This window comes from Eptatretus burgeri, chromosome 19, assembly GCF_056783735.1.
Source record: "Eptatretus burgeri isolate ZD-2024b chromosome 19, Ebu_testis_v1, whole genome shotgun sequence".
Classification (NCBI taxonomy): domain Eukaryota; kingdom Metazoa; phylum Chordata; class Myxini; order Myxiniformes; family Myxinidae; genus Eptatretus; species Eptatretus burgeri.
In genome coordinates, this window is record NC_140979.1 from 2,454,829 (window position 1) to 2,479,828 (window position 25,000).

A 25,000-nucleotide genomic window follows, 5' to 3' on the forward strand; every position below is an offset into this window, starting at 1 on the left:
TCCTCGTGGGGCATACATTCCTGGAAAATGCCACAGCGAATCCGCGAATAGTGGGGCATTGTATCAATGGAATAAGGGGGGATAGGTTCCCGGCAGTTAGGGACCTTGGAAAAATAACGCGAATGGCAAAGCCGCGAATAGTGGGGCATTGTATCAATGGAATAAGGGGGGATAGGTTCCCAGCAGTTAGGGACCTGTGAAAAATACCATGAATAGTGCGGCATTGTTTCAATGGAATAAGGGGGTGATTGGTTCCTGGCAGTTCGGGACCTGGGGAAAATACTGCGAATGTCAAAGCCGCGAATAGCGGGGCATTGTATCAATGGAATAAGGGGGGATAGGTTCCCGGCAGTTAGGGACCTTGGAAAAATATCGCGAATAGTGGGGCATTGTATCAATGGAATAAGGGGGGATAGGTTCCCAGCAGTTAGGGACCTTGGAAAACACCGCGAATGGCAAAGCCGTGAATAGCGGGGCATTGTATCAATGGGATAAGGGGGGATAGGTTCCCGGCAGTTAGGGACCTGGGAAAAATACCACGAATAGTGGGGCATTGTTTCAATGGCATAAGGGGGTGATTGGTTCCTGGCAGTTCGGGACCTGGGGAAAATACCGCGAATGGCAAAGCCGCGAATAGTGGGGCATAGTATCAATGGAATAAGGGGGGATGGGTTCCCGGCAGTTAGGGACCTGGAAAAAATACCGCGAATAGTGGGGAATTGTTTCAATGTAATAAGTTGGTGATTGGTTCCTGGCAGTTAGGGACCTGGGAAAAATACCGCGAATAGTGGGGAATTGTTTCAATGGAATAAGGGGGTGATTAGTTCCTTACAGTTAGGGACCAGGGGAAAATACCGCAAATAGTGGGGAATTGTATCAATGGAATAAGGGGGGATAGGTTCCCAGCAGTTAGGGACCTTGGAAAAATACCGCGAATAGTGGGGCATTGTATCAATGGAATAAGGGGGTGATAGGTTCCCAGCAGTTAGGGACCTTGGAAAATACCGCGAATGGCAAAGCCGCGAATAGCGGGGCATTGTATCAATGGAAAAGGGGGATAGGTTCCCGGCAGTTAGGGACCTGGGAAAAATACCACGAATAGTGGGGCATTGTTTCAATGGCATAAGGGGGTGATTGGTTCCTGGCAGTTCGGGACCTGGGGAAAATACCGCGAATGGCAAAGCCGCGGATAGTGGGGCATTGTATCAATGGAATAAGGGGGGATAGGTTCCCGGCAGTTAGGGACCTGGGAAAAATACCGCGAATAGTGGGGAATTGTTTCAATAGAATAAGGGGGTGATTGGTTCCTGGCAGTTCGGGACCTGTGGAAAATACCGCGAATATTGGGGCAATCAATGGAATAAGGGGGGATAGGTTCACGGCAGTTAGGGAACTGGGAAAAATACCACGAATAGTGGGGCATTGTTTCAATGGAATAAGGGGGTGATTGGTTCCTGGCAGTTAGGGAATTGGGGAAAATACCGCGAATGGCAAAGCCGCGAATAGCGGGGCATTGTATCAATGGAATAAGGGGGGATAGGTTCCCAGCAGTTAGGGACCTGGGAAAAACACCGCAAATGGTAAAGCCACGAATGTTGACATCACAAATTGTTTCATTGGGAAAAAAGGGAGGAGGGGGGCACAAAAAGTACACACAAAACAAAGGAATGGAATTTGTGAATAAAAACACTTCAGAGGGCGATCAGACAACAACATGAAAAGGAAATTAAAAAACACAAAACATTTTACACATCAAATGGCAATCCAATTGGGGATAAACGAATACTGGGTCTGAAGGAAGTGATGGTCAAGCACAGGTAGACAAGATTAGAGACGTTTGTAAGTGTGTGCACAGACTTACCTGCCACACAAGCACACTTGTTGTTGCACTAAACTCACTCTGGCAATGAGCACACTTCAGGGAGATTGTAACTGGATCCTGAGTGCTTGTGGTTAGGTGTTCCTGTGGAGCCGTTGCTGACGCAACAGTGGGAAGAGGGTACGATTCTGTAATTGAGGGACCAGCTATTGGCCTCGGATGGGGGGAACTGTAAGATGGAGGAGTCGGGGGTTGGTGAGTTGGGAACGATGAGGGAGAGGGGTGGTCAGGTGTGCTGGGAAGAGAGCGACGGCTAGTGGCCTTTGGAAGTATGAGGAACAGTCGCTGGGAAGTAGTGGTGGTAGTACAGGTAGTGGTGGTGGCAGCAGTATTGGTGGCAACAGTAGTGGTGGAAATGTTGGATACAGGAGGTTGGAGTCCCTCACGATGGAATTGAAGGGAAGAGTCACTGCAAAGATGACGGGACCCAGAAGGAAGCATGGTCTCATGACGAGCCTAAGGGGAGAGAAAATGGAATTGTGTGAACTCATGAGAACACTTTTATAACGTATGCTCGAACTGCGAGCACAATGGAAAGTGAAGCACACTGGGAAACAAGTTTCTGAAATGCCTTGCAAGTTTGAACATTCATGGTGAAAACATTGCATTAAATTAAACCCCTCTCCTTACCCCTCCCATCTTGCCAATCATCCTAACTCTGCTCTTGGCACCTCTTCACTGTCTTCTGCTTCAGTATCAGCTCCTCCTCTGTTGTCCCACACTGTGTGGTGTTCTAACATCTGTGCGCTCCATTCTAACCAAACAGACATCTCACTCTCTCAAGCAGTACACTCATCACCACAAACATACTCCTTCCTTCCTTTCAGCACACCTCCCCCTCTTCCCAGCCTCTCAAATATTGTACCTCCCCCTGCCCTCTCCCTTCTTCACAAGACCACAACCAAGTCTCATCCTTCCCCTCTCCCTCCTACTCTTCGGCCATGCCTGATCTCATCGTCTCTCCTCCCTCTCGAAGCAACCTTCACACTCTTCCCCCTCCAAGCATCCCTCTCACCTTTATCAAAACTCCCCTCACCCATCTCCCTCAACTCTCCCCTCTCACCCTTCTCTCAATTCCCAATGTTGCCCCCCCCCACAAAGCTGCCTCCTTCCCCTGCCCTCTCTCTTCCATCTCATCACTCCACCTCCTCCAATCTTCAACTGCCCTCTGCTCCCTTTCTTATTACTCCCCACTGTACCTCAACCCATCACCACCAAGCCTTTTCTCCTCTTCATCCGGCCCTCTCATCCCACCTCTTCCACAATCCCCCATACTCTTTCAACAACTCTCCTTCCCCCCCTCGTCCTCCACTCCCCTTCCCCTTCCATCCCTCCTGCACCCAAAGCCTCCTCCCTCTCCCTCTTCTTTAACAGCATCGACCTCAAATATCCGGGGCCTTCACTCAAACCTGACAGATCTTTCCATGCAAGTTGCCACTGACAAACCAGACATGATCTGCTCGTTGTTCTCTTTGCTTGTTGCATCCATTCGTCCCACGACCCCATCATCTATGCTTTGCCATCTCCCCTCTGTCACCTCACCCTTCCAAGAGCCAATATTTTTGTTTTAAAAAAGCAAGAAAAATACTTGTTGAACACCCCACATATAAATGCAACTTCTTGTGCAAGGGAGAAGATGACTCTGGGGCACACCTGAGATAGCTTGCCGGATACATCACCGCCAACAAAAGGCTTAGCCACACCAGTAACTGCGTTTCCCTGTTCGTGTCGGGCCAGGCAGCCAGAACTGCAGAACTCCAGGAAAGTGTCGCCATCAGGGACTTCAGCAACAACGCTCTGTTTACCACCTGGCTGCATCTCACTGAACACAGATCAAGAATCAAAATTTCGGTTTGGTTTTTCATTTTTAACATGGCACACACACAAATCGAAGAACAGCAACTAGAAAAAGCACAACTAAAATTTTTTTAAATAATTAATTAATTAAATCGAGAACCCCTCCCCCACCCATCCTCTCCCAGTTTACTCCAAGAGAGTAAGAGCTGAGAACGTCCGTGCAGACCCTGAGGATGTCCACTCTGAGACAGAAACAATGGAATTTCTGAGCCTGTAATTTTGGGAGGTAATTGTGCATTTTACACAATGTGGTTTTGTAATTGTGGATAAAGATTTCTCAAACTATCAACTATCAGCTCAATGCCAAATACAATCGCGACAGGAAGCCAAGATGTTGAACTTACAAGGACAATCCTCGTGAATGTGCTCATCATAAACCTTGACTGGATTCATATCGTGACTGCAAGACAGTGGAGACACTGTAAGCTATCACAACAAGGCAGATAGTGTGAAGGATCACACAATGCCGGAATTTTTTTTTGGTATACATCGTCGAGGCTCGTGGAAGATCTGGGATTGGAACACTGAACGGATCAGGACGCACAGCTCAAAATTTGCAATGAACCGCAGAGAGAGGAGGGGGAAACACCAACATCAGAGCAGAAAGCCAAGGTGGGGAGGAATGGGGGGCATGAGAGGATGCATGGGGTGGACAAGTTTGGTGGACAAATTTCCATAACAGAATTTCTTTCAAAAATGATCAAAATAATGAAGTGCATTTCCAAGAGCGTGCCGCGGCACGTTGCCCACCGAAGGCGGGCCGAGTACGGTACTCCCGCCTGGAGGGCGGCGATGCCCGCTCGTTGTAATAATTTTGAAAAGAGAGACGTGTAAAACTCCAGGAGACAAGAGTGGCTCCACCACCCTTCAGGGTTGCACGCTGTCTTTGAGAAAGTCTGATACTTCCAAAATCTTTACAAAATCTGCCGTACTCCCCCATTTTCTTTCATGACATCTTCTTTCTCCCAGAGTCGTCAGGTTCTCCGGTCAATTCATCTTTGCATCATTATACATACTTTCACCGAGTTTGACTTCGATCCCTTCAGTCGTTCTGAAGTTATCGTGGTAACGACAAGCTATCACGGACGGACGGACGCACGCACAGACTGGATGGAAAACCCGACAATATAATGCCTCTGGCAACGTTGTCGGTGGACGCATACAACTACTCGTGTCCACATCTTCACCAAAATCGAATCATTTTGTCCTTGTCATGTACTCAACATCTCCACCAATATTTCGTCCGAATCCGCTCACAACGTTCCTTATTTTACTCCTTTCCCTTTCCCATCAAAATCTCACCGATGACAGCCGGCACATCGTCTTGGTTGTAGCTTCCCCTGAGCATATAGTCGATCGAAGAATTTAACGACGCAGGCATGAGAGCAGAGGAGGTCCTGCGAGTGTTTATTCTTGAAAGCAGTCTGCTGAGGTTGAAAACGTGTCATGCAGTGGGAACAGCGAGGTAGCCTTGCCCTCAAACGGGCACGGTGTTTACGTTGTCTCAAATCTGCTTCAGGACACAAAGTGGAGAGGAAGAAAAGAGATAAAACAATGAGAAGAGCGTAAACAAAGAGGGCATTCATGGGAGATCAGTGGTGAAAATATTTTTTTTTAAAGAAATGAGGAAGAGGGGACGTGCTGTATCCCTGACGATGTGACAAAATGTATTGTTATGGTCGTCCGGCCATCGAAGCCGGCGAGTCAGCTCAATGTGACCATAATGGTCTACTGCTTCGGGGTCTTCCCTGCCAGATTACGCGTACAAGGCTATGATAGAGTACAGATTATAATGGAAGTGCTGAATTGGCCCAGCGTTAAACCGATCAGGCATCGCGCGTCTTGATGCTACTTAGGCTGAGCAAGCCCGATTCCTAACGTGGTCTGGATATGCGGCATTATATGCTTCAGCCAATTATCCCTCAACGAGTCTTTCTTAATCACCGCAACATCCAGAATTCAAGTCTGAGAGCAGGACTATTAAATAAAGGAACAATGGTCACGTGGAAGTGAACACAAGGAAGGCAATAAAGTATGTAATAAGTAAACACAACTCTCTCAAACCCCCTTATCCCGACAAACCCGACCAATTCTCGTGCCCGACGAAACCAACGAACACACGGAGATCCTCAAATAACTAAGTCCTTAAGGCAATTAGACACACCACGACAGAGAGATAAAGAGGGAAGGACAAGACAGAAGTACTGTGCGGCTGCATGATGATTCGGGTCCCGGATGCTCTGGCAGGGAAACGGCCCGTCCCATTCCCGAGGTCTGGTCCGGAGGAGAGGAGAGGGTGTGGCTTTGGTTTGCAGGAGCGAGCCGTTAGGCTTCTACACCGGTCTTTGTCTGAGTGGTAATACCCATAATGCTTCACACAACGAAGACACAAATTCACAGAAAAGTTCACAGGAACAGTTCACAAAAGTTCGCAAAGTTGAAGTTCCATCAATTGGTTGATTTTACAATTTTATGTTCTATATATTTGACGTTCCTCAAAAAGGCGATTAACCTGAAATGCAGATTCACCGCTCGGACAGCAGGGTTTGCACAGATTTTCTCCAGTTTGTGACGACGCGAAAGGCAGTGCTCCTAAAAGGTGAAGAGGGTTTGGAGTAACAATTGAGGAAAGAAAGATACACAGGCAACAAAGGAAAAGCAGGTAACAAGGCTCTTACCACCTTTCCCAGACGCCTCGCTAGACACCGCACAGATTTCAAGGTCATCCTCTTCTTCCATCGGTGTTGTTGCTGCTGCAGCTGGAGTATCCATTAGCTCTGCATCCAATTCTCCTTTGTCAGCAATTTCTTTCCTTGTCTCTCCTTCCAACAATCCATATGCTTTTCTCTTTGTCGCACCGTGTTGATTTGATTTTCGATTTGTTGCACCATCTTGATCTGCCTTTCTCTTTGTTGCACAATGCTGATTTGATTTTCTTCTTGTTTCACCATCTTGATCTGATTTTCTAAATGTTTCACCATCTTGATCTGATTTTCTATTTTGGACACTACCTTTTTCTTCCACCTTCATTCCCACTGTTTGTTCACCTTTATTCTCTGCAGCTCTCTCCACTTTATTCACCTTCTCGTGATCATCAGAATATTTCCCTTCCGACTCATCATCCTTCGATTCTTGCTTGACACGGAGAATTTCCCCGAACCGAGAACTCCTTTCTCCTGGTTTTCCACAATGCTGATCTTTCCTTGCAGTCTCCGCCATGCCGATCCCACGACTCTCTGATGTGCCAACCCCCCAAGATACACCTGAGATTTCAAACACACTACCTGGCTCCACATGCACCAACTCTCTCAATTCCCAACCTCTCGGTTTATTTGTTTGTGTTGCACACCTGACCCTCTCTCCACCACTCAAACCACCAACCGTCTGCCCTATTGCATGTTCCTCCCCGTCTGTCCCTCCCAAAGTGTCTTCATTCCCTTTTGGCACATCCACTCCTCCTAACATTCCCAAAACATCATCCGCCTTGTCCACATTTTCTCCTTCGTGTCCCTCCATACTCGAACGCCTCTCTCCACCACTCAAACCACCAACCGTCTCCCCCATTGCATGTTCCTCCCCGTCTGTCCCTCCCAAAGTGTCTTCATTCCCTTTTGGCACATCCACTCCTCCTAACATTCCCAAAACATCATCCGCCTTGTCCACATTTTCTCCTTCGTGTTCCTCCAGACTCGAGCGCCTCTCTCCACCACTCAAACCACCAACCGTCTCCCTCACTGCATGTTTCTCCCCGTCTGTCCCTCCCATAGTGTCTTCATTCCCTTTTGGCACATCTACTCCTCCTAACATTCCCAAAACATTCGCCATGTGCACATTTTCTCCTTCGTGTCCCTCTATACTCGAACGCCTCTCTCGACCACTCAAACCACCAACTGTCTCCGCTATTGCATGTTCCTCCCCGTCTGTCCCTCCCAAAGTGTCTTCATTCCCTTTTGGCACATCCACTCCTCCTAACATTCGCAAAACATCATCCGCCTTGTCTACATTTTCTCCTTCGTGTCCCTCCATACTCGAACGCCTCTCTCCACCACTCAAACCACCAACCGTCTCCCCTATTGCATGTTCCTCCCCGTCTGTCCCTCCCAAAGTGTCTTCATTCCCTTTTGGCACATCCACTCCTCCTGACATTCCCAAAACATCATCTGCCGTGTCCACATTTTCTCCTTCGTGTCCCTCTATACTCGAACGCCTCTCTCCACCACTCAAACCACCAACCGTCTCCCTCATTGCATGTTCCTCCCCGTATGTCCCTCCCAAAGTGTCTTCATTCCCTTTTGGCACATCCACTCCTAACATTCCCAAAACATCATCCGCCTTGTCCACATTTTCTCCTTCGTGTCCCTCCATACTCGAATGCCTCTCTCCACCACTCAAACCACCAACCGTCTCCCCCATTGCATGTTCCTCCCCATCTGTCCCTCCCAAAGTGTCTTCATTCCCTTTTGGCACATCCACTCCTCCTAACATTCCCAAAACATCATCCGCCTTGTCCACATTTTCTCCTTCGTGTCCCTCCATACTCGAGCGCCTCTCTCCACCACTCAAACCACCAACCGTCTCCCCTATTGCATGTTCCTCCCTGTCTGTCCCTCCCAAAGTGTCTTCATTCCCTTTTGGCACATCCACTCCTCCTAACATTCCCAAAACATCATCCGCCTTGTCCACATTTTCTCCTTCGTGTCCCTCCATACTCGAACGCCTCTCTCCACCACTCAAACCACCAACCGTCTCCCTCACTGCATGTTTCTCCCCGTCTGTCCCTCCCAAAGTGTCTTCATTCCCTTTTGGCACATCCACTCCTCCTAACATTCCCAAAACATCATCTGCCGTGTCCACATTTTCTCCTTCGTGTCCCTCTATACTCGAGCGCCTCTCTCCACCACTCAAACCACCAACCGTCTCCCCTATTGCATGTTCCTCCGCGTCTGTCCCTCCCAAAGCGTCTTCATTCCCTTTTGGCACATCCACTCCTCCTAACATTCCCAAAACATCATCTGCCGTGTCCACATTTTCTCCTTCGTGTCCCTCTATACTCGAGCGCCTCTCTCCACCACTCAAACCACCAACCGTCTCCCTCATTGCATGTTCCTCCCCGTCTGTCCCTTCCAAAGCGTCTTCATTCCCTTTTGGCACATCTACTCCTCCTAACATTCCCAAAACATTCGCCATGTGCACATTTTCTCCTTCGTGTCCCTCCATACTCGAGCGCCTCTCTCCACCACTCAAACCACCAACCGTCTCCCCCATTGCATGTCCCTCCCCATCTGTCCCTCCCAAAGCGTCTTCATTCCCTTTTGGCACATCCACTCCTCCTAACATTCCCAAAACATCATCCGCCGTGTCCACATTTTCTCCTTCGTGTCCATCCATACCCGACCGCCTCTCTCCCGGCTCGATCTCCCTCCCGAAACTACGAGATCGCCCAACAGGAGGCCTTCGTCACCAAATCCATCTTCCAGGTCGATTTCTTCCTCTCCTCCAGGAATTTCACAACCTGGAATTCTCACACGAAAACAAAAATGGGAAATTAAATTAAATCCTTCAAACACCATCATTAATTATTTATTTAACATTCACGCTGACTGACGTCCTTCGGTGCTGTGAGGTTCCTCTTCTTCAAATAAACACTTACACACCGTTCCTTGAATGTTCGTGAATGTTCTGATTCCAAATTATAGCGAACATAGTGAGCTTCATACTCAATGCGTGCACATGAGAGAATAGGAAACAACAACAGCACAATACCCTGGCAATTTGGAATCCGTGTCGTTGGCGATGACCCTTTTGCTTCCGGTTTTTTTTACTTCCGGTTTTTGTCATGGGGAATGATGCATGCCGGGAGATAAAGGCATCGTCGGAGACATGAAAGGCCCAAATAATATCAGACATGGTGTATATTTCCTCCACTGATTTTTAATAAAGATATCTATCTCCCGCATCATCAAAAAATATTTTTTAATCGTGATTTACATTATTTGATCGCTGATCCCGAATCCAGGCCGAAGTAACCGGAAATTGCAGCATCGAATGGAAGAAGAATTCTACGTTCGCTTCCAGGCTTTGTCTATTCCATATTATAATTATAACTTACTTAAAAAGACGAAACTTGAATGTTACGTTCACTCTGCAGTCAGTAACTTCACCGCCGCCGCTCCATGGCGAAAATCCCTCAGACACCACAGTTTGAAACTCCGAGCACGAACCGGATGTGGTTTCCTCCACTTCCTGTTTCCCTCCGTGAGGTAAACCACTCACAGACTCCATCCGTCATTGTCCATTTGTATTATATTCGCCTCAGAAAGTATCACTTCGGGGAGAGGAGAGGACGTGTTGGGGTTCGAATGGACCTCATGTTTCATTTAAAAAAAAAATAATAAACCCGATCCATCACCGCTTGAGTTTTCCTCATAATATTGTTGGTCACGTGGTTGGGCGGTGGCGAATCTGCCGGCGAGAAACTGTGACTTGACAAGGACGTGATCACGTGGTTATGGCGGTGGCGAATCTGCCGGCGAGAAACTGTGACTTGACAAGGACGTGATCACGTGGTTCTCTTCTCTCGAGGACACCCCATGCCCCTCCCGTCGTGCACCGCAAGGCTCTTCCCCATATGTTGTACCTCGCAGTCCCGTACGGTGCCCCCTGTGACCTGAGATATCCGGTTGGTGATGGAGGTGATAACCCAGGTTACCTTCATGAAGCACAAACACACTGACTCGTGCTCGCCGTGCACGCACAACGCACGAGCAGGGAGACCGGGTGCTGCCCGGTCTAGTTCCCTGATGGGAGATGAAAACACTCAGAGAGAGAGAGAGAGCGACTGACGCTTTAAATACACAACAAACGGAGACTGTTATTTTTCCCGCCAAAAAAATATTTATTTATTTTCCATCATTTTCCATCTGTCGGAATCACCTGAATCACGTTTACCTGGACGTGTTGTTCCGGTGTGCTTCGTGAGCTTCAGCAGGTTCGTTGTTACCTGTGTGCATGTTTATTTGTCCTCCCCGGTCACGTGATTGTCTTGTCCTCGTGCAGGCAAGGTGTTCAAGGAAATTTAGACACACGAGGAGGCCATTTGGCCCATCAAGCCCGTGCCGTGTCCAGACGCTAACACTTGCTCACTGCAGGTTGTGCTCACGATGAAGTTCACCTGAAGCACCTGTTCGGTGTTCACAATGGCCTACTCCTTTCGGGAGATCCCGTGATATCTGTAACTGGATGTCGATCGGCTGAGTGCAGGATGGACAGCCGGCTTTCGAACTCCCATCTGAATGACGACATGCTCCAAGATGCATCGCCTCAATTGTACTGGTGTGCCAGAACGGTAGTTTTTTCGGTTAAAAAAGCACACACAACCTCAGAATGGACAACTTAATGGCGCGTTCGCTGTTCTGGTGCCCAGGGTGGTGGCTTCAAGTTTTGAATGACCCACGCGGTGATACCCCGAAAAGGTGGTGCCTGCGGAGGGACGGATCGGTTTAAATGGGGATCACATGGGTAGCTGGATGTATTGGAGGTGGAGGGGTGTAGGGGTATTGGCTTGTGTGTATGGAAGGTAGTTTGTGTGTGCATGGGTCACGGGTGACGATGCTGGGGATGGTGCAGCGTAGGCATGACGGGCCAAACGTCCTCCTGTGCCAAAGTTCCTTGGATGGTAAATTGTTTTGGTAAATTCGACGTCTTTTTGGAGGAATTTTCTCAAATATATTGGAATCGACCTGGGTTCGAATCCTATCCCAGCTTTAAACCGCCATCCAGGGTATCACGGGATTCCGGAGGACCAATCACAACGCAGCATATTTTGTCCCTGTCCTCTTAGCTTGCATCGGTTTCTGTTTGGGCCCCCTGATTGGCAGTCAGGAATCACGTGGTGGGTTGAACCGGCCCCGGTAGTTCGGAGCAGTGTTGGCAGTGTTACGACCCAGCCCTTTGGGTGGAGGGCTCGGGGTACCACCTGTACCTCCAGAGGTCCTGATTGACGTTCTCGGGTGACCAATACGTACCTCGTGTACGGTCGCGCTGTGTCAGCAATCAGATGTGACCGAGCGACACCACCGACCAATAAATAGACCATGTTATAAAACAACAACGAAAAAAGAACGTAATAAAATATATTCAGTAATAATAATTAATAAATTAAAGGACAGACAGGCGCCAAGACAGACAATTCCATGGCCCACCAGGTATCCCTAGTTAATCCCTCTGGGGGAGGCAGGGGGAAGCAAAATAACAAAATAATATTTGCCAAGATATAAAGAAAATAATGTGTGAAGGAGAAAAGTGGGGAAGAAGAATTCAGGCCTGTTTGAGTTGACGTTCCAACGGCCTCGCCCCAGCCACAGGCCACAAGGCTGACAACTAACCCCTCCCTCTCTCTGGAAGGGTTCTCAAACTTCGTCAACGAACGAACCGGAGCAATTCCTGCAAGACCTTGAAGGCACACGTGTGTCTTCAACACAGACAGTGCCTCCAACAGGTAGCCCTCGGAGGGATCACTCAAAGCCTCAACGAGGTCTCATCACACAGGCTAGGTCTCTCATCACACAGGCCAGACGCGCGTCCTCCGTTCCTTTCTCCGTACTTTCCCTTCTTCAAAATCCACACAGTACCACCGCGTGAGATAATGTGGAAGCGTCGAAAAAATGGAAAGAGAAGGGGAAGGAAGGTCCTGCAGCAGAAGGATCAAAAACAAAACAATCAAAATAAAAAATAAGGAAGAAAGAAACCCATCTTGAGATCCACAGCAACCTCGGCACAACCAATACAATACCCCCCTGTGAACGTAACAACAGCTGACGTGAGGAAACGTAATGAGAAGGGATGAGTGCGGAACACGAGCTGTCGATCGCACTCCTTGTCGAACAGAGAAAGGTCACGTGGGCGGAGAAAATGTTCTGAGTCGTGACAATCCCCATTGGTCGGCATCCGTCGGGAGGAGGGAATTCCTCCTGAGGAAATGGCAGGCTGAGTGCATTGCAATTGCCATGACGTCACTGGTACCCAGAGTGCCCCCAGGAAGTGACAACTCCTCCCCCAAGTTCAGTGGCTGTATTTCTCTCGTTTAACAGTCCTGCGTCGTGTCTCATGTCTTCGTCTCGATGTCCATGTGAGTGTGGAAGCCCCACGACGAGCCTGAGATCCTGTCAATAAACAACAACAACAACAACAAAACCACATTCAGGTAGTGTGAACAACTTCCTTGCCCAATTATTTAGAACACCAAACCCAGTTAAGGGATTCAAGAGATCCCGAAGAAAAAGAAAAAAAGTCTTCCAGTTCATATTTACACTTTTAATGATTGAAAAATGACATGATGAAGTATCAAGATTAAAAATGATCACGAGGTTCATATGATCTCCATCAGGGAAAGTTTTTTAAAAAAATTTAAAATCTCCATTGGAAATCTCTCGACCTTGATAAACAAGCACATTGATTAGAAATGTAAACAAAAACATCTTATTGAACAGGATTAATAGATTGTTTCAAACCACCAGAGCGAGTCATGAAACACATGATTTTTGGTTAAAAAAGATTTAAAAATGGGAAATGATAAAAGATGAACGGATCGAGCGTTGTCTTGCGAGAGGAAGGTGAAGGACGTGGAGAGGATCACCGAGCAGAGAGAGGGTTTTGGATCGCTTTGGCTTCTTGGCATAAAGAGAGTTTGTTGTTGGTTGTTGTCTCCATTTTTGTTGGTTTGAGGAGGTGGAACGAAGTCTTCAAAATCTCTTTCTTCATTACTCCTATTACTCCAATTATCACCGGTGGTGCAATTCCGACTCTTCATCTTCCACGATCTCTTGTTCTCATGTTTGAGGTCCTGGTATTTGGTCATTTTCTTGATTTCTACATTATTTTACCCAAAATCGCTGGGTACTGATATCTCAATCAGCAATGCTGTCTTTTCCTTTTTGTTCCTGAGAACGATGTCCGGTCACAAGGCTTTGTTTTCTGTAATCACTCTTGATGGGATCATCAGGTCGTACGTGAGCATGACGTCATCATTTCCAAAGATTGCCCTTGGATCGTGTTTCCATGAGTTTTGTGCAACTGGGATGTTGAAATTTTTTCCAGATTTGATGACGAATCACTTTGCAGACTTTGTTGTGCCGTTGTGTGTACAGTTGTTCCGATAATAGTGTTTTGCATCCCGAAAGCAGGTGATTAAGTACTTTCTGTTTCCGTCTAACAGAACCTCCAATTGTGTTCGTCTGGCTCAGTCCTGCCGTCTTTTTAAATGCGAGCGATCGTATTTCACCCGCAGTCCGCCTGGCAGTGAAACAAAATTTTAAAAATCATTACAAACAGGAAACTTACTGTTTTCAGGTCGTTATAAAGGACACAAACAACAGGCACAAATATAACGTGTCAGATAAGTTGGTGTGATAGCGACTGCGTCAATGGCGTTAAACTTCCGGAATTAAATTTTTTAGTTTGACCTTTAAAATCATTATTTCATCCGCCCCCGTTCGACTGAGTCCGAAACAGGGGCTTTATGGATTTGGTCTCGATGTTCTTGTCCGTGCGTGCGTGCGTCCGCAACTATATCTCGGACACGTCTGGATCGATTTCATTCGTACTTGGAACAAAAGACAACACACGACGGTGTACATCCCCACGTCATTGTTTTTTCGACATCAGCTCCAAGATGGCCGACCGGCGGCCATTTTAGTTGTATAAAAAAAAAACCTGACGTCGAACACGTCCTCGATGATTTCTCGGTCATGCATTTACCGATGTTGTTCAAACTTGGCACAAAGATAACGAACGATGGCTTCTGTATACACGTCATTTTTAAAATTTATTTTGGAGATCAGATCCTAGAACTTAAAAAAAATCCTTTTGGGAGCAAAACTTAAAAAAAAATTGTACATAATTTTCTCCAAAACCGCTCAACGAAAAAAATTGAAACTTTAAATTTGTCACCAACACCCCATGGGGACATATGGAGTGACATCATCGGTGAAGTGGCATTCCAGACATAATTAGTTGAATTGAAATCTTCATCTGAAAAAAATCTGAAACTTGTAATATATGATCTATGACTGTATTTGAGTGAACAATCAAATTTATGACGTCCATAACCCATGCCAAGAAACTGTGTGACGTGGATGATGTGGGTATATGGAACATAATATGAGTTAATGATGGTATTCTTGTTCATGTGGAGCATCTTCTATGAGCGCATGTTCTGGGCCACATTTTTCCAAGGTGAGTTGTGTATTCTTTGATGTTTATATAAAGTTGATGGATGAGCAAAGGCCCCGAGACATTCAGAACACTTGTAGGGTTTCTCTCCGGTGTGTATCACTTGATGATTGGATAAAATTGACGACTGATTAAAAACCTTGGAGCACACGGAACACTTGTACGGCTTCTCCCCGGTGTGTATTCGTTCGTGTCGATGTAAATCTGCCGAAAAACGAAATGCCCTGGAACACATGGAACACTTGTTGGGTTTCACACCAGCGTGTGATTTTTGATGACGATGTAAATTTGATGAAGTGTCAAAGGTCTTCCTGCATTGCGGACACTCGTACGGTTTATCTCCGGCGTGCGCTCTTTGATGCGTAAAGAGATACAAAGAAGAAACGAATCCCTTATTACACACGATGCATCTGTGCGACGACTCATCGGAATGTGTTGCTTGATGATGATGTAGATTTGATGAATTAGCAAAGGCTTTGGTACAGACAGGGCACTTGTAGGGTTTCTCACCGGTGTGTGTTCTTTGATGACGACATAAGTCTGATGGAAAAGCAAAGGACTTGGTGCAGACAGAACACTTGTGGAGTTTCTCGCCGGAATGTCTTGCTTGATGATTATGTAGAGTTGAGAAAAGAGCGAAGTCCTTGGTGCACGCGGAGCACTTGTAGGGTTTCTCACCGGTGTGTGTTCTTTTATGACGACATAAGTCTGATGGAAAAGCAAAGGACTTGGTGCAGACAGAACACTTGTGGGGTTTCTCACCGGTGTGTGTTCCTTGATGATGATGTAGACCTGATGAATGAGCATAGGCCTTGGGACAGACAGAACACCTGTATGGTTTCTCGCCGGTGTGTGTTTTTTGATGACGACATAAACGTGATAAAAAGGCAAAGTCCTTGGTGCAGACGGAGCACTTGTAGGGTTTCTCACCGGTGTGTGTTCTTTGATGACGATCTAAATGTGATGGAAATCCGAAGGCCTTGGTGCAGACAGAACACTTGTGGGGTTTATTACCAGTATGTTCTCTTTGATGTTGACGTAGAGTTGATGAATGAGCAAACTCCTTGGTGCAGACAGAACACTTGTGGGGTTTCTCCCTGGTGTGAAGTCTTTCATGTTTGGATCGATACGAAGAAGAAGCGAATTCTTTATTACACACGGTGCACCTGTGCGGCTTCTCACCTGTACGCAATTTCTCACCTCTTTCTAAACACGATGAGGAGGTGAAGTCTTCGTTGGAAACAGAAAACTTGTTTGGCTCCTCACTTACTTGACTCTCCTGTTGCAGGATCGTTATGCACCTGTCGCAGTAGTAGTAGTAGTAGTAGTAGTAGTAGTAGTTGTTGTTGTTGTTGTTGTTGTCGTTAGATACAACCATAAATGTGTCAATATCCTGACACCATGTCTGGTGATGATTGAAAGAAACTTCTCTGTCCACCAACGAGGAACAGTTGGCACAAGAAAACTTTTCCATTTGTTTCTCTGGAAAAAAACAATTCAGCAAAACATCAATAAATCACTTTTACACAACGAAAAATAAACATCAACAACGAGAATGGCACTCGCTAGATTGCACACCTCCGCCAAGCAATACCTGATCCACGAGAACATATCGGGATCAAAACATTTTTGAGATATCGTGCTATATATCGTTTTTGGCCCGATCTCTCAATGGTGAAGAATCACTGGGGAAAAAATTAAATAATTCTCATATCCAGATCCGGATTCAGATCTTCACCAAAATCGAACCAGTGCGTCCGTGTCACACACCCAACCTGCACACAAAATTTCATCCGGATCCGACTCTAACATTATGAGACATCCTGTACACAAACAAATAAACAGACAGAGAGGGGGGGAAAACAACCTCCTTCACCTTCGGTGGTGGAGGTAACAAAAAAAAGAACAATCAGAGATTGCAGACCCTCGCCGGGACTTGTTTTGTGTGATGTTTATGTACTGGTGTGTTCAGTAATTAATAAGACATAATTGGTGCTGCCACTTTATAACTGCTGGCAGTGATGACCGGGTACCAAGACGTCCCACTTCGATCGGACGCCTGACCCTGACCCATGACGTTTGTTATTATTATTCAATTTAATTTAGAATGGGATTAAAATTAATTCAATTCAAACCAAATGGAAGACCAAATCGAGACGGAACTGCATTGGAATCATCAGAAGGAACCGGAACGAGCAAAGATGAAATCATCAGGAGGAACCTGGATAGGATTCACATTTCAGCTGCTACTTCTTTACCCTCAAACCCATCCAGGCACAGCCAAGTGCACCTTATTTAACAACAAAAATTAAATAAATAAAACCCAAACCCAGGTAAAAAAATAAATAATTCTGGCTTCCAGGCCATGCGTCCGACCAAGTTGAAATTTAAAACATGTATTCCCACCAATACTAGATCATAACCGTGAAGTTTCACATCGATTGATTAAGCGGTTCCAGAGAAAACATGATTTAATAATTTTTTCAATCCAATATGGCAGCCAAACCATGTGGCCTCTCAATTATTCCTTAACAAACCTGTACACCCATGGCTTGGGGAACATTTCTGTGACGTTTGTATGTGTGTGTATGTGTGTGTGTATGTGTGTGTATTGTTGCGGTGCTGCGAAGCCGGCGCTCCCCCCAGACAATGACACACACACACACACACACACACACATTTCGAGGTCCTGAGACAGTTATTTCATCGCTATGTGTTTTAGATCGCCCTTCCCTTATGTCTTGTGGGTTTTTAGGACAAAATGTGTTGTGAGTGTTTTAGACTGTTCTTTATCCTCATCCTGTCTATTTAACTTCCTTCAGTTCACACACGACCCCCTCAACCACGCATAGCATATAGAGGCAGCTCATTTACGTACGTGCGCCCTTTTCTCATTCAAACCTTGCACCATGATCAAACAACTGCTCACTTCACACCTTCTCCAGACTCGGACCACAAAGCTGCAACATTTATACAACCACAACAATATCTATATAAAAAAAATCCTTACCTCAATACAAGCTCGCTTACCTTCGCTATTAACCACCGCAACCGCTACGACACCTCGACCACCGCTCCATAATTCACCGCTGCACCACCGCTACGAATGCCGTAACCACAGTCACCACCACAGACTGCCTTCTGGAGGTGGCGAGGCCACGGACCATTCCAGATGCCTGTGCTTGGGACGTTCTGGCGCATAGCTTGAAGAACAAGTGTGCGCGTTGATCCGTTCGACATCGTCAGGACAGTCCGAGCGCTCCACTCAATGACAGCCTCCATTTAGTGTCCGGTGCATGTTCGTGGCCAGAGAGCACCACCAGATACCCTCACCCCATGTTAATGCCGGAGACCATTTCCGGTGTCAAGCCAACACATGGGCGGGGCCAAAACTAGGAGGACTATCCGTGCACCAATCCGTCCTGACCCCACCTTTCGGCCCATCCCTCCGCAAACAACTATAAAACACCCGTCGTTGGGACGGGGCGGAATGCGGAGTGGTACAGGCGGAGTGGAGTGCTGCGTGAGTGAGTGAATGAGGCTGAGCGTGCTGAGCGCATTCATTCGGTCCAAGGCGAAACACATGAACACGGACAGACTTCCTCACACATCATTGGGACAATCTTCTCACACCGTCCCGTCTCTCATCTTCTGTCTCGTCCACCGTAGATGGAAAAGAGGAATCGGCGAGGAGGTACAAGCCCCCGACGACCGTCCTTTTCAGAGCGACCCCCCGCATGGACAACGCACCTCTTCCGACGTTTCCTTCCTCTGCACCTCATCTTCATTTCACTGCACCTCCTCCGACCACGCACCTTCCACATCCTCCGTCTCGTCCGCCGTGGATGCAAAAGAGGGGTCGGCGAGGAGGTACAAGCCCCCGACGACCGTCCTTTTCAGAGCGACCCCCCGCATGGACAACGCACCTCTTCCGACGTTTCCTTCCTCTGCACCTCATCTTCATTTCACTGCACCTCCTCCGACCACGCACCTTCCACATCCTCCGTTTCACTCCCCTCCTCCCCCCTCCTCAGCGACTGGGAAGCATGGACCCGCCGGCCGTGCCAGGTTAAAAAAAAACAGAGGTCACAAACACCTCGTCTCTCCTCATCTCTCTTTGTTCTCGAACTTTCCTCGGGGTATGTTTGTGATGGCGCCTGTCTTGCGTCGTGTAAGTTAACAAACTCCGGTTCTGTTCAACGTTCGGTTCGTTTTGTGATTCGTGTTTAAAAAAAAATTGAAATTCAGTTCTTCCTCGAGCATCAACTGATGTTTGTACATCGACGGACGGACAGACCGACACACGGACACACGGACAGAGAAGTGGATCAAGAACAGTTCGGACAGCAGGTCGAAGGTCACAGGTTTTGGGGTCAAACTTCGACCTTGAACTTTGACCTTCAATCCGGCAGAATGAATGACTTTTCCTTGTAAACTCCCAACAAACTCCGTGACCTTTACAAACAGCCGACCGAGTTCACTCTTCGCATGTTTATAAATCAGGACCGCTGCACCTGTAGCTCACCTGTGACACTCACCTGATGATGTAACCCACATTTGGTGTCATTCCGACTGGGGGGGTCTGGAGAAGAGAAGAAGAAGAAGAAGAGGAAGAAGAAGAAGAATTTTTTTTGGACAAATTCACAAAATCTCCCATTTTTGACCTATTTGAGGTCACGTGACTGTGACGACCTTCACGATTCCTGTGACCAGTCACGAGAGGAACGTCGATGCCGGACACGCCGTGGTACCCGAGGGGGGAGAGCGGGACGGCATGATGACAACACCTCATCTGTAATGTAAATCCCATGTAAGGTAATAATATTAAACACGCTGCGACGGGGAGGCAGCTGCAAACTGCCATCCTGGTGCTGCACAGGTAAGGTGATGCATCAAGGATCATACCTTGCACTGAAATCAAAAACAAGCCGCTTGTCTCCTCGTCCGGTGCTTGATCGACGAGGTGAAAGATCCCATTACGGTCCTCAAGAACAGGCCATTGTGTGCCGGTGCAGAGGCCCATCGTCAACAGTAAGTCATCTGATTGGGTGTGAACGAGAGTGACAGACAGATCGAACGATGAATGACGTGAAGAGGTGTAAAATGACGTCACAGGTGTACAAGGGGGAGGGGAACACGTCACGGATGGGATTTACATTCACAGTTCGATTCCAGGTGAGAGCTCCGGACATCGTGACGTGTTACCGTGTACGTGCACAGCACGGACTCCGCACGGGAAACGCAAGCTCTCGGTACGGAGTGACGTCACGTACCGGGTCGAGCCGACCCCTGATCCTCGGGTGAACCGGCCGTGGACCCGCGGTCTGAGTGGGAACCCGAACCCCCGAGACCCGGCGCGTCCCCTTCATCGGAGCCGCTCGTGGATCGCGGCCTGTTCGTGACGTCATCTACACTGGAGAGATCTCGGATCGTCACGGACTGCATCGTCGTGTCGGGATAATGGCGACGCGCTTTGTTTACCCGAAGGGATTCCGGGAAAAGCGAGCAACATGTTCGCGCTGGCAGATTCGTCACGGGGAGAGCGAAGGGATTCCGGGAAAAGCGAGCAACAAGTTCGCGCTGGCAGATTCGTCACGGGTAAATCACGTGTTTCAACACAAAGTGTAAAAGTTTCGTTTTAATGGATAAACACACGAGTCAACAACATGTGGATCTACTATAAATGGATAAGGTGTGTGTGTGTGCGTGTCATACCTTTTGTGTCTATTAATTACGTACGTCTGATCATTAATTAAACCCCATAGGAATGTGCCTTTAAACCCTTGAGAATGCTGAGACCCCTCGACCTTTGAATACCTTTTAAGACCCCGAGGACTCAAAAGACCCTTAAGACCCCAAGGCAGCAAAAGACCCTGAGGAGCCAAAAGACCTTGAAGACCCAAAAGAATTGAAGACTGTGATGGTTCAAAAGAGCCTGAAGACCTAAAAGTCCCAGCAGAATGAAAAGACCCAAAACATCAGGTCAGGTCAGGTCAGGTATGAGAGCATGTGCCGGAGCAGCGCGTCGCTGCGTCCACTTCCCCCCCCGGTATTCCAGGGGTCTCCGTCTGGCCCATCCCCATGTCCTTGAGATGCCGATCAACCTGCTGTAACCACGAGTCACGTGATCAGCCAACTGGCCTCCTCCACTCACGAGACTCCCTCGCAGGATCAACGTCAGGGAAAACGAGTCGCACGTCCACATAGCCGCAGGTGACGCTCACGGACCATGCAGGTAACAAATCTCATGCGAGTCTCTCTCTCTCTCTCTCTCTCTCTCTCTCTCTCTCTCTCTCTCTCTCTCTCTCTCTCTCTCTCTCTCTCTCTCTCTCTCTCTCTCTCTCAGCCACCGCTCGTTGGACACAAAGTGATTCACAGGTTCTCATCAACCTTAGGAAGCTGTCAAACATGAAAGGGACAACATCGACATTTCTCGTTGCAACAAGCTTTCTGGAAGTTTGAGCAACAGTCCGGATGATCAAAGGAATGCTGACGGACAAGCTATTCCACACTGATTTGTGCAGTTATTTCTGCATGTTCTGGTCGTTTTGGTGGTGGTTTTTTATTTGGTGGTTAAACACTCGACACCTCATTTTGTTTGCCCCGGAGTGTCGGTGTGACGGTTCGGCGGTAAAAGAATAACACACAAACACATAAACAAACACAAACACTTGAAAAAAAAATGGGGGGGGGATTTATTTATCTCACAGCTGCCAGAACAGAAAACTTAATGGTTGCTTTGATATGAACTCCAAACTATTTGTTTTGAGAACAACCGACGCACACTAACTCCACGAGTACGAACTGTCCGCGGCTCCCGCCGCGTTCCAACAAGTTTCCCGCAAAGGTATAACCACCGTGTGAAGGTCTTCTGTATACTCAAGCTGTGCAGGGACCGGTCCTGCAGATCAAGTTGTCCATGATTAACAACTTCATTCCACGATCCAAACGGTGAGGACATCAGCAAGTAATTTGCCAGCTCTGCCCCCCCAAAAAAATACAGCCCTCCTTTGTCACGTTGGAACATTGATTGTCCCCAACACTCTTGAACACGTCCAGCAGCAAAACATCGTAACGAGTCCCCTCGCTGTAAATATTCTCAGCAGACACCTCCACCTGTATCGCTGTAGACAGGAACACAAGTATCAATGAGGAAGGTGACATCATCACCTTTGGCCCTTGTGCTATGCAGATCAATGCTGATTATATCAGTGCAGTAACCGATAAACATTCATTTCACACCACGAGGCACGTAGGACTGCCCAGGTAGTTTAATTTGGCGAAGGAATATAATCCTGAACAGGTGACCACTCCAACACAGGATACTCGAATGGCTTGTCAACCCACCTGGTGTTATTTCAACGGCAGACAGGGGCTCTAACTCAGGACTCTAAGATGTTAAGGTTGCTACCTTAACTGTTAAGCCAACACCAGGATGTTGTCTGTGCAGGACTAAATCATCAAAACAACAAAACCAGGTGGAGGGGTGGGGGTCAGGGAGTTCCTCATGTCAACAAACCTCAAAATAATTAACTCGATGCTGACGTCACAGACATCTAGATCGGGCAAACAGAGTTAAACAAGTCAGAAGAAACATTAAAAAAAAAAGTTATCCGTCGAAATGACTTCCAGGTGTGCACTGAATGAGTGGCACAGAGCACCTCGACCTGAGAGGTCGGGGAGCAAGTGGTTTACTGAGCTCCGCCAGAGAGAGGGGGAAAACAACAATAGGGGAGAAGGACAAAATTGAGGGAGACTTCGACAAAGAATAGCTGTGGGGGAGGAATGATGGGTAGGGGAGGACGCATGGGGTGGACAAGATGGATAGAGATCAAACTCTCAGGAAGGAGAAACTGGATAATGGGGTGTGGCGCTGCCGGTACCTGTGTGGGAGGACGAAAGTCCGAGTCTTCAGGTCCTTGGTGCTTCCAGTCTTGCTCTATGGATGTGAGGCTTGGACTCTGACCAGGGATTTGAGACGGACACTTAACTCCTTTGGTACCAGGTCTCTTCGGAGGATGCTTGGCTATCGCTGGTCAGAATGTGTGTCCAACAAGCGGATGCTGAGACTCAGATGAGATTTGTTACCTGTCTAGTCCGTGAGCATCAGCTGCGGCTGTCTGGACATGTGGCTCTCTTTCCTGATGCTAACAAGTCTGATGTTTAAATTAAAAACAAATAAACAGACATCCTCAGCCTTTTGGGTTTCCTGCATTTCTTCATTGTTGTTTCTAATTGAAGGATCATACTCATTAACATATCCTGAGCCGAAAGTCAATTGTCAAAAGTATAATGTGCAAATTTAAATGACCGACAGGTGAAGCCATGACAGCACACCTGGTGCCAGGTGTGACAGGGCCGGGAATTGGTCACTTCTCATGATCTGAAGTCTGGGTGGCTGGTGGAGTGACGTTCCCATATCCATCGGCATATTTGACCAGCACACATGTGGTGGTGCGGCCACAACCTCGTAAGCACAACGGAAATCACCAAAACAATCACGGATAGGCCCAACAACAGGAGAGGCAAGAAGCAGTCATTGTCCAACTGGATTCTGGAGTTGTTACCTGTGGGGAAAATAGGGAAAAGCAAACACAAGGAAGTTTCATCAATCTCCGCAACTTCGTGTTTTCGTTTCTTTCTTGGAATTCGATGTATCTGCTGTATTCCATCGAGGAATGAGAGAAAATGGCGGGAAAAATAATAAACCCACAATGAAATTAACAACAACAACAACAACAACAACAACAACCCGACCGTTCATTTGAAATTGCCAACAGCTGAGAGTATCGATCGAGGAGGTGAGGAAGGGCTTTTACAGAAGGTCCAGGTTGGAGTGGAGGGAGTAAAGGAGCAGCTAGGTCATCTGAGAGCAGAGAGGAAAGGTCAAATAACAGATTCATCAACAATTCGAACAAAACAGTTTAAGGCCAACAGTGGCATCCTACCCACAAGTTGAAGCACGGTGAAACTTCTTTAAAGCTTTAAATGACATCATGGACTCACTTTACCTGGCATGACGTATTTACATGAAATGGGGAATGGATGTCATACCGTCGACGTCATGATGAGGTTCACACGTTCCCACTGAAGGTTTGGGCGACGTCCTGCAAAACATGCAATTTCTCTTCGCAATTCAGACAGCATGGACCACGATGTCTTTCAAGGGGTACATGAGCAAGCCTCAATCAATGTACACCGGCACGTAAATCAGGAAAGTCTGTGCATCGCTCCGTGACAGCAACGATGCAAACCATCAGGACTTCGCTCACCTGTCTGTTATGCAATGAGTCTGATTCCAGGTGCAGTGTGGGTCTTTCACACAAAGGGAGTAGCTGCTGTAGGCCTCACAATAGACCGCTGGCACCTGGTCCACACCTTCCGCTGAACTCAAATACAGCATGCACTGCATTCACACACACACACGTCGGTTTGTGTGGACGTGGTGGGTCAGTCCATTTGAATACGAGAGATATGTTTTGCTTTGGGTGACAAGATTGGTGTTGTGCTTGCTTGTGAACCCAGCAGCACCGAGTCCAAAACACGAGATCGAATTGTGCGGAAAACATCATCAGGTGGTCGTGCCGGTACCTTGCTGGGAGCCATGAGAAGATTCTGAATGGACGAGTTGAACAAGTTAACTTTGCTGCTCACATGTGTTCCGTTGTCCCTCAGCACCACCTTGTGAAGAACACCTTCGTCTATGTGGAAAAAAACGAGAGATACAATTTTTTTTTTTGGATACAATGTCACTGGTTACTGATGTGCAGTGTCCTGGGTCTCATTCTTTCTTCTCATTCCACTGCCTTGACCTGATAACCCTCATCCTAACCTGCAACCTCCATTCAGCGCCCTCACCTGCGTCCCCTTTGGTGCACGACTCATTAGCACCCTCACCTGTGTCCTTTGTAGAGGAGTTCACTGAATCATAACTCAGGATCATCAAAAGTTTTGTCGTATCTTAAATTGGAAACGGTTCCCGCTGTTGCTGTTGCTGTTTTTTTTGTTATTTGCAAGCATTTTGTTAATGAAACT

At 47.4% G+C, this 25,000-nt stretch overlaps 2 protein-coding genes and 1 pseudogene across 7 annotated transcripts in view; all 3 read right to left on the reverse strand.

Moving 5' to 3' along the window:
• Positions 1-10,197, reverse strand: part of LOC147008418 (uncharacterized) — a 19,492-nt gene extending 9,295 nt beyond the window's left edge. The window contains exons 1-5 of one of the 4 annotated variants that reach the window (XM_085864708.1): positions 9,846-10,197; positions 6,418-9,256; positions 5,039-5,246; positions 3,533-3,701; positions 1,862-2,335 (exon numbers count right to left, since the gene is read on the reverse strand). In XM_085864708.1, the coding sequence (XP_085720834.1) occupies positions 1,862-2,335; positions 3,533-3,701; positions 5,039-5,246; positions 6,418-9,124 (3,558 nt within the window). In that variant the 5' untranslated portion in view covers positions 9,125-9,256; positions 9,846-10,197. Of the gene's footprint in view, positions 1-1,861; positions 2,336-3,532; positions 3,702-5,038; positions 5,250-6,414; positions 9,257-9,845 lie in introns of all 4 variants that reach the window. The other 3 variants (XM_085864706.1, XM_085864705.1, XM_085864707.1) reach the window with 3 other exon arrangements.
• Positions 10,198-12,603: 2,406 nt separating this feature from the next.
• Positions 12,604-21,226, reverse strand: LOC147008419 (uncharacterized). 2 transcript variants are annotated; one of them, XM_085864808.1, is made up of 3 exons: positions 20,239-21,226; positions 19,871-20,005; positions 12,604-16,447 (listed from the first exon to the last, which is right to left on the reverse strand). In XM_085864808.1, the coding sequence occupies exons 1-3, from the start codon at positions 20,408-20,410 to the stop codon at positions 14,934-14,936; spliced, it is 1,821 nt and encodes a 606-aa protein (XP_085720934.1). In that variant the 5' UTR covers positions 20,411-21,226; the 3' UTR covers positions 12,604-14,933. The 2 variants fall into 2 exon arrangements, with proteins under 2 accessions (XP_085720934.1, XP_085720935.1); XM_085864809.1 differs by adding an exon at positions 17,996-19,757 and having other exon boundaries at positions 12,605-16,447; positions 19,871-20,373.
• Positions 21,227-21,409: 183 nt separating this feature from the next.
• LOC147008420 (semaphorin-4D-like) overlaps positions 21,410-25,000 on the reverse strand; it is a 9,871-nt pseudogene continuing 6,280 nt past the window's right edge. The window contains exons 6-10 of the transcript XR_015053428.1: positions 24,557-24,666; positions 24,238-24,371; positions 24,020-24,072; positions 22,849-23,831; positions 21,410-22,089 (exon numbers count right to left, since the gene is read on the reverse strand). The product of XR_015053428.1 is annotated as a semaphorin-4D-like (transcript). The remainder of the gene's footprint in view (positions 22,090-22,848; positions 23,832-24,019; positions 24,073-24,237; positions 24,372-24,556; positions 24,667-25,000) is intronic.

Bases quoted from the DNA above. Each gene is read 5' to 3' on its own strand.
- LOC147008419 (XM_085864808.1), bottom strand. From the start codon at position 20,410: ATGCAGTCCGTGACGATCCGAGATCTCTCCAGTGTAGATGACGTCACG. The intron at 20,006-20,238 runs GTACGTGACGTC...ACACCCAATCAG, and splicing joins TCAGGGGTCGGCTCGACCCG to ATGACTTACTGTTGACGATG. The intron at 16,448-19,870 runs GTATGATCCTTG...GTTTTTTTCCAG, and splicing joins GTTTTTGATTTCAGTGCAAG to AGAAACAAATGGAAAAGTTT.